This window comes from Saccostrea cucullata, unplaced genomic scaffold (assembly GCF_032062105.1).
Source record: "Saccostrea cucullata isolate Sc308-1 unplaced genomic scaffold, CSIRO_AGI_Scuc_v1 ctg8680, whole genome shotgun sequence".
In the NCBI taxonomy this organism is placed as follows: domain Eukaryota; kingdom Metazoa; phylum Mollusca; class Bivalvia; order Ostreida; family Ostreidae; genus Saccostrea; species Saccostrea cuccullata.
In genome coordinates, this window is record NW_026924680.1 from 9,826 (window position 1) to 24,677 (window position 14,852).

Genomic DNA, 14,852 nt, shown 5'->3' on the forward strand with positions numbered 1-14,852 from the left:
TTCAAAACAAAAAAGGTTTTCAGTTTAGAATTTTCCGATCCGGTCTTGATTTTCCTAACACGGCCATTTTAAACACAAGTTGTTGCAGATGCAAATGTTAGAACAAACTATATATAGTTCAACAGGGATTGTATAATTTTTATTAATCAGAATTCGTATTCATATGATCTAATTAAAAAAAGAAAAGTTTTGTCTGCCATCGTAACTTCTCGGCAAAACAAAACGTGTTCCTCCGAGCTCGCTGGATGTGTTTAACAGCTCCATCGCACGTGTGTAGATCAAGGCTAATGTTGGTCTTGCGGACACAGGTTCATGTAGGCCTATGTGTACCGTTTGTTAGGAGACTGGGTGACCTCACCATGTTCTCGAAAGTTACTCCAGTTCCATAACTAGGCCCTAGACATTGCAGTTTTTTTATTAACGTCATTATAAACACTGATAAGCATATTAAATCTAAAAGTCGAATATCTTTGGATATGGGGTAACCCATATCTATTCTCTTTTACTCTGACTTGACTCAAAAATTCTTCATGACATTAAATACTATCAAGGCACAATTTTCCTTTTTTTTTCTAACCGCAGCAAGCGAGTTTTTCTAATCACATTTTGTTTGGCGTCCGGCTGTCTGTTGTCCGTCTAGATGTTTTTCCGTCTGTCTGTCTGTCGGTGTGTAAACTTTTAACATTTTCGATTCTTATCAAGAACCACTAGACCACTTTCAACCAAACTTGCCACAAAGCATCCTTGAATAAAGGGAATTCCAATTTGCTCATATGAAGCGCCATGCCCTTTTTATGGGAAGATAATTAAGAATTAGTTAAAATTTGGTGTCTTCTTTCAAAAATCATCTTCTCAAGAACCACTGAGCCAGAAAAATTGAAACTTAAGAGAAACCTTCAATACATAGATTAGATTAATTTTTTTCAAATCATGACTCCCAGGGGTAGGATGGGGCCAAAATGGTGGATCAAATTTTTGCATACGAATCATTAAAAATCTTCTTTTCAAAAACAAGAAAGTTGTGATAAGTCATATTGATATAGAAGCACCTTAAGGTAGTGTAGATTCAAGTTTGTTCAAATCAGGATCCCGTAGGTAAGGTGGGACCACAATGTTAAATCAATGTTTACATAGGAATATATAGGAAAAATCTTTAAAAATTTTCATGTCAAGAACAGCAAAGCCATGTTTAGTCATATTGATATGGAAGCATTCTCAATTAGTGTGATACAAGTTTGTTCAATCATGACCCCGGGGGTAGAATGGGGCCACAATGGGGATCAAAGTTATACACAGGAATATTTACATTAGGAGAAATCTTTAAAAACCGTATTCTTAAGCACAATAAAGATTTGATTAGTCATATCTGCAGATATTGTAGATTCAACTCATACATATCATGACCCCTGGGGATAGGGTGGGGCTACAATTAAGGATCAACGATTAACATTGGAAAATATAGGAAAACACTTTAAAAATCTTCTTCTCAATAACAACATAGCTATGATGAGACATGTTGATATAGAAGCATCCACAGGTAGCGTAGATTCAGGTTTGTTCAAATCATGACAAAGCCATATTGACTCAGGTGAGCGCTGTGGCTTCTTGTTTATACTAAATTTCATTTGGAACATTAATATTTAAATTTCCAATGTGATAAAATTACAAATTGTAAAAATACTTTATTCTACATAAATCTACAGGTTCATCGATAGGCGCGGTTAAAAAAATCAGAGAGGGACAAATAGAGACAGAAGCGGGGCTATTAGCGCGTAGATTTGCGGAATCAGGAGTATGTAAATATCACGCAAGCTACTCGATTGATCACATCATGAATCCCAAAAATTAGACAGTTATTCCTTAATTATTTAATATATTCAGATCTAGAGAAGCAGTATATCTACGTAGAAAAGAAAATGACATGGACTGAAGCACTTGATTTTTGCGAACGGAATAATTCAGTGCTGTCTGCCCTCAGCCACAAAGATGTAACATCTATAAGGACGTGTAACCAAAGCACTGAAAAATTATGGACAAGTTCTTATGTATATGCAACCCCTTATATATCAATAAAAGGTAAGCTAATATATCATGAAATGGCTTAATAAAGATCAATTTCTGTATCGTAAAGTCTTTGACATCAATTCATCAGTACTCAATCATTTTGCGATGAAAGTAAAATCATTATGTAATTTTATTTTCTTTATGCATTAATTTTTTTTTAGATACATGCAAATCTTTAGCACAATATACATGTACACTATACATGTCTTTAAAAAAAGGGGGGAAATATACTTTTGTTTCCTTGTGCATCTGTAAATGCCATTTGATATTATTAATTGTTCATGATCATTGAACATTTAATATTATTGTATATTTTCCTTTTCAACCATTTTGTATTTTTTTGTAATTTCTTCAAAGGTTGCTTCCGAAATACAACAAGCTTAAACTTCTCAAGTTTAGTTAATCCCTCAATACTGGATTGTCATGATATGTGTTCCTCTTCATCTTTGTTTGCTGTCATGGTAAAACATGTATAGATTTTTGGATTTTTAACTTAATTAATGCATCAAAATATTTCTAAATCACGATTTGATTTTATAGATTTTTTTCCTTTACAAGAGGAAAGGTTAATATGTTATTTGATTGTAGGATAAGGAATGTGCTTGTCCAGACGATATCGAGAGTTCCATGGAGACGGTAGATGCCAATTTATGTGGCATTCCATGTGATGGTACATTTTTCTGTGGAGGGAAAGACACCATGAATGTGTACTCTGTCGGTAAAGTAATTTTTACTGGATTAAAACATTCATTCTTTTTTAGGAATCTGTAATATCTTCAAACATTAATTTTAAATATAGCAATAGGTCACCTGTGAACTATTGCTATCTGTTTTTGTCCGTCATCGTGGGGGCTAACGCTTTGTCTCGATCGTGCGTAAGCTCTCATATTTTTAACTTTTCTTAAGAACTATTGGACCAATTTTAATCAAACTTGCCACAGTATCTTAGGGATAGGAAATTCAAGTCTGTTCAAATAAAGGTCGATATCGCTTTCTTTAGAGATATAACTAAGAAAAGGCAAAATCAGACTGGGTCATTTAAAATTTCTTCTTCCCAAGAACCACTGGGCCAGAAGACATAAAACATGAACAAGAAGTTCTTAACATAGTTTGGATTCATTTTTTTTTTAATTGTGGACCAAGAGGATCAAATTTTACATTGAAACAACAAGAAGAAAACTTTTAAATTCTTCTTAACAACAGCAAATCCTTGATGTTAAAAATATAGAAGCATTATATTAATTGTCAGGAAGTGCAGATTCAAGTTTGTTCCAATCATGACCTTGGAGGCAGGGTCATCTTCAGGTAGTGTAGATTATAATTTGAGACCGCGGAATATAAACTGGCAAGATTGGGACAGGGGGTTATCAAATTTTATTTGGGAATATTGAGAAAAAAAATCTTCATCTTAAGAACAGAAAAAGCAACCTTAATGCCAAAAAAAAAAATTGGAAGCATTCTCATGTAATATGGAATCATGTTTGCTCATATTATGACCCCCGGTGCAAGTAGAGGCTTGAATGGTCAGTCAAAATTTTACATGGGAATACACTAGAAAAAATCTTTAAAAATCTCAAAAAACAGCAAACTAAGCAATTATAATTCCTATCAATAATTGAAGCATCCTCAACTTGCATGCTCGATTCAAGTTTGTTCAAATCATTGCAATTACCCCTGAGGATAGGGTGGGACCATTATAATGGATCAAAGTTGTATAGGGATATACAAGAAAAATCTTCTTCAGAACAGCAAAGCCATGATTTGTTTTATAATAAACCTTTATTAATATGGAAACATCTTCAAGTAATGAGATTCATATTTTGTTCATTACATTAATATGGAAGCATCCTCAGATAAGGTAGTGAACATAAATTTTGTTTAGATTATTGCTCCCAGGGATGGGTTGAGTCACAATAAGAAATAGAACATTTAAATGGAAATGTAAAAAGAGAATATATTAAAAATTCCTTCTGAACAGCAGGGTACTGAAATACCAGCAAAGATTTTCGGGTAATGCAGATTCAAGTTTGTTCTAATACAAGTTTCGGACCTTATTATAAGTCTTACTTCGAGCAATGGTCCTTAGGGGACAAGCTGCAGAAATATGTTAAATAAGTTTTCATCAAACTGCAAAATGTATGTTATATATATGACACGCCAAATTCACAAAAAAGAGCTAAACTTAGTTTCACAATTGATAAACTAGGTTTATCGACTGTAAACTATAGTTTACAAACCGTAAACTATAGTTAACGATTCGTTAAGTAGAGTTTTCAACTGTAAAACTATATTTAACGATTGTTAACTATAGTTTACGAATGCTAATCTAAGTTTATCTGTCTGTAATAAGCGTTAACAATAGATTTTGTTGATAAACATAGATTCAAGTTTGTAAACTGTAGTTTACAATCGTAAACTATAGTTAAGAGTTGTTTATCATAGTTTCATAAACCGTGAAACTATATTTATCAGATCGTTAACTATAGTTAACGGTTTGTAAACTATAGTTTACAAATCGTGAAACTGTATTTATCAGCTTATCTATGGCAATCGCAAATGATAGTTTTCGGTGTTAAGTATAGTTTACGGTTGTGAAACATCGATAATCGCGTTAACTATAGTTTACAGATGTAAAATATAGATTAACGTTGTTAACTATAGTTTACAGTCCGTAAACTATAGTTTACAACCGATAAACCTAGTTTATCGATTGTGAAACTATGATTTGCTCATTTTTGTGAATTTGGTGTGCCATATATATAAGTCAAATTAATTAAGTCAGTTACAGGGAACCCTCATAGTCTGAAAAACTCGTGATACTCAGCTGACCCTTAACCCTGCAGGGTATTCTTTTTTAACGTTTACGAAATGAACTGTTATATTTTTTCTATTAAAGTTGAAGACTTTATCAATAGAATACAATACAAAACAAACCAAGACTTCACTTCTTGTATGTCATACCAGTGTTTAAAAAACGAATATCTCTTCAAGGAGGTGGACTGCAGCTTTGAAAATGTTACAGAGGTAGCTTGTAGTAAGTACTATATAAGCTGTATTATGTTATTAAAATAAATTCAAGGTTCTCTACTTAAGTTCATTTCAATCTTTTATTTTCTTCCAGGTACTTTTTTTTCTTGCACATTTGAGCTTGGTGATCCATGTTTCCTCTTTCAAGCAAAAAACGATGACCTTGATTGGACAATTACTTTAGTATGTATAAATGTTCATGATTTAAATCCCTTTTCTGAATCTCAATATTTTTTAGTTGCACAAAATCGACCAATTAATAACTTAGAGCTGTAATTTATTTAAATGATTTGGGGGAAAATATTAAATTTAATCGTTAAAATGATATCACTTTATGATAACCGCTTTTCTACTTTGACAGAAGACAACACTTATGTTTTAGTAAAAATATAAACACACATTTTCCTGTTTCATCAAGCACATTTCTTAAAAAAATATACATAATTGTCAGTGAATATTTTAGGGCAACACAACAATTGGACCACAGAAAGCTTATCAAGGGTCAAATTATGCATTTGTTAACGACAGCAGTGGTGACTATACATCAGAAAGGCGAGCAATTCTTAGGTCAAATATAGACTTTCCTGGTAAGTATTAAGTAGTTGCTTCCTGGACTAAAATAATTCTCATGTTAAGGATACCCTCAATGCAGAGCTAATGAAATTCATTTTTATTATTGACAAGGAAATATATCTATAGAAAATGTAAATTACTTGTACATGTAATTTACCTGTCAATAAACCTTTACTTATTTAACATGTGTGATGGTTCGAGAAGTTTTTAATTTATATGAAAAATTGAAGAATATTACTTTTGCACAAAAGGTGCAGCACAAATCCCAAAAGATTTTATAAAGGGTTTCTGATCATGACTCATAACGACTTCAAAGCAGATTTAAATAATATTCTGGAACGTTTCGGCTCCGTAAGAAAAAGTCCTGAAAATGTTTAAGTTTGGTAAACTTTACTTTCAAAATAATTCTGGTCCTAGATTCCTGTTTTTTTTAAACGGTTCGAGAGGCAATACGAATTAAGAAAACTAGAGTTAATAAAATGGTGCGCAGTTAAGATATGGTGCTCAAAGAAAATATAAGTGCTTGTTTGTAATAAAAAATACTTTCGTAATCGGGATAACAATTAGTACGTTTTTATTTATCTGACAAATGTAATTATGGTTACCGTAAATCTGGAAATTTGTACGTCGATTTTATTTTGCGAATTCGGGTCAAAATGCTGTTGATAAATTTTAACGTTTCAAAATTTTGCGAATGACCGCTGCTTTGTTAACATTTTCTCATTGGTAATTTATTTTTAAGAAAAATATTTTTGCGAATGCAATGAACTTGCAAATTAGCTAAAAAATTATCTACAGCAAAAATTTCCAGATTTACGGTATTTACTATTTATCTCAGAAAAGTGTAACTCAAACAAATGGCAACTTGAAATTAATTTTATTAAAGTGTGGCGATATTATGGGCACGGCTGTTATTTAGTTTCAAATGCAAAACAAACAATATGGGCAATGGGCAGCCAACAAGAGCATGCCCCAATCAAATGCAAAAACAACATTCAACATCAAAGCAAATCATATATCAAGGTCATTACCAAAGGTCAAAGTTCATATAGTGGTAAGTCAAAGTTCATACAACATCAAAAATTCAAAGTTCACAACATCAAAGTTCAAAGTTCACCATATATATATATATATAGAAAGCATTGACCCTGGGAGGTGCAGAGGTCAAAGCTTACAATATAATTACCAAAATGCCGCTTATACGCCAGAGGTGATATTTACGATATATTTATTACGAAATGCCGCTTATGCGCCTCCTTTACTTGTCGTTTATATATCAGTCACTGTTTAGGAAACATTGGCCCTGGGAGGAGCAGTGGCCAAGGTTTGCGAAAATTTCATCTAAGTTGGTCTCCAGGTAGACTTCTTCTTGTAACAGCCGTACCATTTGATATTAAGTGATCCTTTTGTAGGACAGCTGCAATAGAAAGAAAAACACAGCGCAAAAATCCATTCGAATAAGGGTTGGGTGAGGAGGGTATTTTTCTAAATATCTAAATTTGCAAAAAAAATATCCTTTAAAATTGCACCAACCTCATTCATATAGTCTGTGAATGAAAAGGGATTAACGGAAGTTGACTAAGGGGGAATAACTCTAATTGATTATAGGGATTATAGGCGGATCTATGGATTTTATAATATGGGAAATTAACACTTTCTTCGATAAAAGCTTCCAATTCGAATAGAATTGGATGTGATAGTATCTCAGAAAAGTGTAACTCAAACAAATGGTAACTTGAAATTAATTTTATTAAAGTGTGGCGATATTATGGGCACGGCTGTTATTTAGTTTCAAATGCAAAACAATCAATATGGGCAATGGGCAGCCAACAAGAGCATGCCCCAATCAAATGCACAAACAACAATCAACATCAAAGCAAATCATATATCAAGGTCATTACCAAAGGTCAAAGTTCATATAGTGGTAAATCAAAGTTCATACAACATCAAAAGTTCAAAGTTCACAACATCAAAGTTCAAAGTTCACCATATATATATATATAGAAAGCATTGACCCTGGGAGGTGCAGAGGTCAAAGCTTACAATATAATTACCAAAATGCCGCTTATACGCCACAAGTTCCCTGAGATGAGGATCAGAATGAAACTCATCCAGGGAACTCCGCCACCATGGTGGGGGTAGAGCGGCATATACGAACAGCCGTACCCAGGACCCTTGCTAATTGGGAAAGCAGGATTGACCATACGCAACGATGGCCTCAAGTCCCCCCTGGAGAGAGTTTAGAAAAATGTTATTCCCCAACGAGGACAAGTGTACCCCATCCTGTAAAAACAAAGCTGGATCAGGTTTAATGTCTGTATGGCGAATTATTGCGCCGCCAGATTGCAAGACAATTGCAGCTATACCAGAATTAACCCGTTTGCGTGCATTTTCCATAGCTTTTAAATTTGCTGAATAGCGCCATTGGAGACGCGGAAGTATAAATGACCATATAATCCTACTGTTTCGAAAGTGATTCCTTAGAAATAAAACCAACTGCTTTGCAACCACCCTTATTTTTCTGATCGATACATTGCCCAAGTCATTCCCCCCACAATGTATAAGGATGAAATTAGGTACAGGGCCCACCTTTTCAAGAGTTCTAATCTTTTGTTTAGTTTTACTTTATAACTGGAGGCCACTATAACCCTGCCACCACAGGGAGATGTGTTTTCTTTCTAATGTCAAATTTGTACCACCTGGTCTTAAGACAGCTTCCAAAAAGGCGTGCTTGATTATTGATGAACCCACCAACCATATTGTCCGTATATCTAAAATTAGATTAAAACTTTTGTATGCGAATGTAGGATTTGTAAGAATCAGATTTCCAACGACCAGATCTCTGAATGTCATGAGTTGAAAATCCTTTTAACGCGAGATCAGTACTCGCGCCGATACGAAAAGAGTGAGATTTGTATCCTGAGATACCAGGCAAATTTAGGTGCTTTACTGCCTTACAAAGTACCCCCGTAAATTGATATCGTGTGAGTGGGGATAAATCGAAGTGTCGAAATAATGGACCTGAACCCTCTGGACGGATGCTGACGTATTTAGTAATGAGCTGATATGGACATGCGATATCACCCTGCTTATCTATTTGTAGTACTGTGCCTTTACCTAACTGGTCCGTTTTCGAATACTGGATAGTCAGTAAGAGAGATTGCGTTTCGTGATTAATGGACAAATTGTCGATTTGAATTGTGTTTTGTTGATCACCTTCTCTTGTATTAACTGTTAATTCGCCAACTCTTAAAAATCCATGAAATGCCAGGGAGAATGCAGCCGAGAAAAGAGCTGTTTCAAAAGCATTGGTACATATAATGGGCAGAACTTGAATAATATATAGCAAAATTGTTTTCGTTATTGGCAATCTAGTATCTACTTTATGTTTCAAACGTTTCATGCCCTGCAATAACTTTGTAACTAAGAACTCTGGGGTTGGATCGTGAACACTCTGCAATTTACAATAAAATGAAATGGCAGACAAGTATGACCTCACGGTACCATATGCGAGGCCGGATGAAGATGAATGCAAAACGAATTGCACGACTGAGTTTAATGTAGGGGGCCATGGCGTGCAATCAATGAGTCAGATACTGAGGCGTCTAAAAGTTTAACAAACTCAGGCTGGAGATGATGTTGCGGAAAGATAGGGGTACTGGGCAAGGGTGTTTCCTGGCATGTGGAGCTGCTTGTCGGAATCTGGCCCACTGCTTACGAGAAATTGAATCAGCTACTACATTGTCTTTACTTGGTATGTAAACTGCACGAAACAGAATATTATAATTCATAGAAGCAAGGACAAATGGTCTAAGTAGTGTCATGACCCGCTCTGATTTGGAAGTGAGTTTATTTATTATAGCGACTACAGCTTGATTGTCTATATGGAGAATGATCTTTTTATTAGCGAGTTTTGTTACCCCATAAATAGACGGCCAAGACCACCGGAACTAACTCTAAAAAGGTCATGTCTTTAAGTACGTCATTGGACGCCCAAGTCTCTGGCCAAGGGTAAAAACACCATTCCCCATTGAAATAAGCACCACATCCCAAGAAGACGAACCGGAACTATCTGTGTAAAAATTAATGTTGTTGTCTGACGTCCACTCAATATCTAAAAAATACACAGTCCCATTAAATGATTCAAGAAAACTAATCTACATGTACAAGTCCTGTCGCATTGATTGAGTTATCCTTATGCGATAATGTAATTCTGAAACTCCTAGTGTAGCATTATAAAGCCGACGAAGAAATGCCCTACCTGGTCTTATGGCTCTTGTAAAGAAATTCAGTTTACCTAAAACAGATTGTAATTGTTGGAGTGTTGTCTTGCGTTGAACAACGAGATGGTGTAAAATACCCTGTAGCTCTAAGCATTTTGAATTGGGATCTTAACTAGCATATGATAAGTATCTATCTCAAAACCTAAAAATGTCATAACCATAGTAGGGCCTTCAAATTTGTCCTCGGCAATAGGAACACCTATATCATCGCAGACGTCTTGAAAATTCGACATAAGATCTTGACAAGAATGGGCATCCCTCCCAGCAAATATAAAATCATCTAGATCATGATCAGTTGTTGATGTTTTAGAGCGCTGTATCGTAGCCCACTGCAAAATTGTAGAAAAATCCTCGAAAACCTTACACGAAATGGAGCACCCCTATAGGTAAACATTTGTCTATGAAATAATTACCCTGAAATTTAAAACCCAGGAGATCAAAATCGCCGGGAAGTATTGGAAGAAGTCGAAATGCGGATTTTATGTCTCGCTTACCTATGAAAGCCCCTTCCCTAATTTAGCAATCATCTGAATTACTGAATCAAAGGATGAATATTGTACAGCAGTTTCACAAGGATCTATGTATGAATTCACACTACTAAACTTCGGGAAAGAGAGGTGTGTTATTAGACGCCAGCCCAAATTATCCCCCTTCGGCACTAACCCAATTGGAGATAACCTAAGATTAGAAATTGGTATTTGCGTGAAAGGACCCTGTATCCTCCCCATTTCAATTTCTTTGTCGATTTTCTCTTTAAGTTCATTAGGATGATCGTTCGCGGATTTCAAATTATTACATTGAATTGGTAATCTAGGCCCATGATAATGAAGTTTAAACCCTTGAGAGAACCCTTGGATTAGGCGATTTGCTATGATTCTGTTAGGATAGTGGACGAGACATTTTTTAAGGGCGTGTACATTAATAGGCGTTGAACCTAGACGCCATAGATTGCGGGGTGCGGAATCTGGTCTTGAGTAGGTGGGGCGCTGGGTGTTGCTGCGAGAATACCCCTTATAATTGGTATTTGCATTGGTTGAATACCCCTTATAGTTGGTATTTGCATTGATCGTGGTTTGTGGACGAAAACTTGACTGTCCATAGAATTGACCACTTGAATTTTGTTGGCCAAATATTTTTGCGGACCCAGTGTTTGACGCTTGTGTAATGCAATGTATCTGTGGATGGTTACTACCACATCGAATACAGCTGTGTTTATACATGCATGGGAATTCGTCACAAGATCCCTTGTAATTGAAATTGTAGCATTTATCATTATTGGTTTTGGGTGCATTTGTTACGTTAGTAAGCAGGCCCAGAATGCATATACATTAACCATAATTCCGAGTCAATTTCACCCCAGGAAGACACAGGATTTTGCTCTTTGCGCAGCCTAAACTGCGTATCATATTCTTTCCAGATATAGCCCCCTGCTAACACCCATTCTTACGGTCTGTATGTACTTAAGTAGGTCAAGAGTCTTGGCGGGATGTGCACTCAAATACACACTTGCAAATATGAGCATAAGGTCAGTCCATTGCTCAATATTTTCTACCTTTTTTGGGTTGGCATCTTTATAAATTATCTCACCCATACTATTCATAACTAATTTCTTTTCAGACCCTGATTTTGGTGTTACCAATGTGGCCAAATCAATATACTGCCCCATGAATAATACGTTGTTTGACTGTGCTAGAAACATTCATACCAATCATATGTATTGATGGGACAGGAGCAGGGATGGTGCTAACATCTGTTGGAGTTGAGATTGTTGCTCCAGAGGTGGTCGGTGCAAAGGATGGTCCTGGCACTTCTTGTCAACATGGGTTGCACTTCTCCACAACAGAAGTTGATGGAGCCTGGGTCGGTGGTATTGGTACTGATCTGGCCGACGCCGTCGACGAGTACGTCTGGGAATTCACAGACACTGTAGCCTGACTACCACTTGGCTGCTGTGTGACAGTCGCTGATGGTTGAGCCATTCTGCGCTTCTTAGCTCTCGGTGGCATCGTGTTCAGAAAAGAAAAGAAAATAATTATTTATATATATATATATATATATATATATGTATATATTATTTTGTATATTTGTAGAAAAGAAATTTAAATTAATTATCTCCTCATTCTCACATGCTTATTTCTTTTTATAAAGTTAGACTAATTTTTTTTTATCTCCCCTTGGTATAGAAATCTGAAACGTGTCGGATCAATTTATAAAACAAAGAAAAATTAATTAAGCCAAGGCAATATGATATAAAATCCTAACGATCAAGATAATTGACTTAATATTATATCTTATCACATACTTACATCATATAATCTGTTTAAATGAAAACTTATATAGATACAAAGTGGTCGGCTAATACAAAATGGCCACAACAGACGCTAGAAAAAATTATCATTATAAAATCAAGGATCATCGGGAAATCATGAATAAATACTCCTAAATTGATTGCAGCAAACAACTACCAAATAGATAACAAAAACATCCATATGTATTATACCCATTAACTATTTTTCTAAATATCTAAATTTGCAAAAAAATTATCCTTTAAAATTGCACCAACCTCATTCATATAGTCTGTGAATGAAAAGGGATTAACGGAAGTTGACTCAGGGGGAATAACTCTAATTGATTATAGGGATTATAGGCGGATCTATGGATTTTATAATATGGGAAATTAACACTTATTTTTTCTCCGAAGAACTGGAAAATTAGATAGACTTGGAAAATTTTAGTAATATTTCAAAAAAAATTAGACAAATCACATTAAGTAAAGGTTTACAGGTGAAAACAAATTTCAGAATATGTTACCTTTGTGCTAAAAGTGTAATATAAACTTTATGCTATGTTCCCACTATCACGATTCGGCGCCACGATTGAGATCGGGGACTCGAACGTGGACAAATCGTAGTTCTCGTATCAAACCGAAACAAATCTTGTGTTCACTCGTGACTATCGTGTTGATCGTGAATTTTTTTTGGACTGTCAAAAATTTTTCTACGATTAACACGATTAGATTTTAATCGTTATCATCGCAGCAAATCGCATTATATCGTTACTAACCTCAGCTGCATCGTATATAAACGTAACTAATCTGGCTTGTATATCGTGATCATCGGGATCAATCTCGGAAAGGACAGATATCCCGCTGATTGGCGATTCGTTGCGGTATCTCACGTTCTGTCACTATCTGTGACGCTTTGCGTGGCCATCTGCTCACGTGCTGACACTGTTCTTTCCCGCTCAAAGACGATTTGATACGGACATATGAGAGTAAATGCCATTAGAGACGAGTGTTAACGCTTTGTTGCGGACAATCACGTTATATTACGAGTACTAAAAGCTTGCAAAAATGACGGGAAAATTGAATCGTTTCTTTCCCGATTGAAAAAAAACTTCGAATTTTAAGAGGAAGATCAAAATGACAAAAAATGAGCAGTATCACATAGGCTGATTTTTACCATTTAACTTTTCTAATAAAATTCACCTGGCTAAAGCTTGTCATTATTTAAAGTTGAGCATGTAATTCTTTTAATGATTTTATTGATTAAAATATCTTGTATTTCGTTATCAACTTTTTAATTTCAATTTTCGGCAAAAATTCTGTTACAGACTTCAAAGAAAGTGACTGGTGTCTACGGTATTGGATCTATCTCCAGAATACTATTGGTGTACGCTTACAACTTTACACCAAAAACTCTGGTGTAGTAAAATCGTTCGGAAATGTTTTTTCCAACATGCAAAATGAAGAATGGAATTATACTGAAGTTGATATCCAGGTTCAAAAAAATGATATTGTAAGTTTCCTGGTCGTATACAGCATGCTTTGATCAAGTAAAACGTTTCCATACGGTTTAAGTTTCATTCTTTATATAAAAAAAAAAAATAAAACCGTTTTCAAAGAATATAAGAAACATTTCGCAGACCAACGTATACATGAACAGTACAAGTTAGAATTATACGTACACTTTACATGTACACCACATTTCTTATAGCTTGAACGTGTACTTGTAAATGCTTTAAATGAATTCTTCTCTATCTTCGGATAATTTTGTATTTTTATACGTTATCTACTATAATTTATAATGTACATCACTATTTTCATCGAGTAAATACAGCATATATTTAAGAAAATAAATTAAAATTAATTTTATAACTTTGATTTGCTAAATACTATTTTGAAAGTCAATATAAGTGTTTTTATCTCTTAATTAAATAAAAAAAAAAAAACCCCCTTATATCAGTACTTGAGCTTTAGGTTTTAGAAAACACATACTTTGATTAAAATAAATAGCACTGAAGAAAATACAAGCTACAAGTTTACACTAATGGGTACTCGGTGATCTACACGTACGTAGATACATGTTGAATTTTTTTATTAGCATTAGCAAAAGTGATGACGTAATGCACAGCTTTCATCTGATACACGTACACGTACGTGGTGGTTTGCCAAACCTCTCATCTTTACTTCCCTTAACCTGTGTGTGTGTGTGTGTGTGTGTGTGTGTGTGTGTGTGTGTTTAAATAATATGTTTTCTTTCCTTGTTGATCGATTTTTATTTTTTCTGTCGTAGGTCATTTTAGTGCTATATATATTATAAACTCTTTTCAGATTTTCTTTGAGTCAGTTGGAGGTGATAATGGAGCACAATCAGCACATGTTGCAGTAGATGACATTACGCTTATTAAAGGAAAATGCAGTAAGATTTTAGTATCATTAAATTCATATACACCACTGTATGCTATAAATATTATAATTGAATAGCTTTAAAATTTATTCTTATGAAAGGAGATCTGAATTATCATTTAAAGAAGAAGATACGGGGTTTGCTTTATTGTGCCCTAAAACTTTGGTGTTTTTAAAAAAAATGTAACTGGTTTAAATATTGAGTTTATGACTGTGAT

The 14,852-nt window shown here is 34.7% G+C and overlaps 1 protein-coding gene and 2 pseudogenes across 1 annotated transcript; 1 reads left to right on the top strand and 2 right to left on the bottom strand.

Moving 5' to 3' along the window:
• Window positions 1-1,506: 1,506 nt before the first annotated feature.
• On the top strand, window positions 1,507-14,647 carry LOC134267038 (uncharacterized; the record flags this gene model as incomplete). Its single annotated transcript, XM_062749266.1, has 9 exons — window positions 1,507-1,552; window positions 1,882-2,076; window positions 2,422-2,525; window positions 2,653-2,782; window positions 4,961-5,098; window positions 5,186-5,274; window positions 5,555-5,678; window positions 13,560-13,744; window positions 14,560-14,647. Coding segments are annotated over exons 1-9 (1,099 nt in total), but the record flags the coding sequence as incomplete, so codon positions are not given.
• Window positions 6,498-8,517, bottom strand: LOC134267035 (uncharacterized; annotated as a pseudogene).
• Window positions 9,048-11,953, bottom strand: LOC134267037 (uncharacterized; annotated as a pseudogene).
• Window positions 14,648-14,852: the final 205 nt, after the last annotated feature.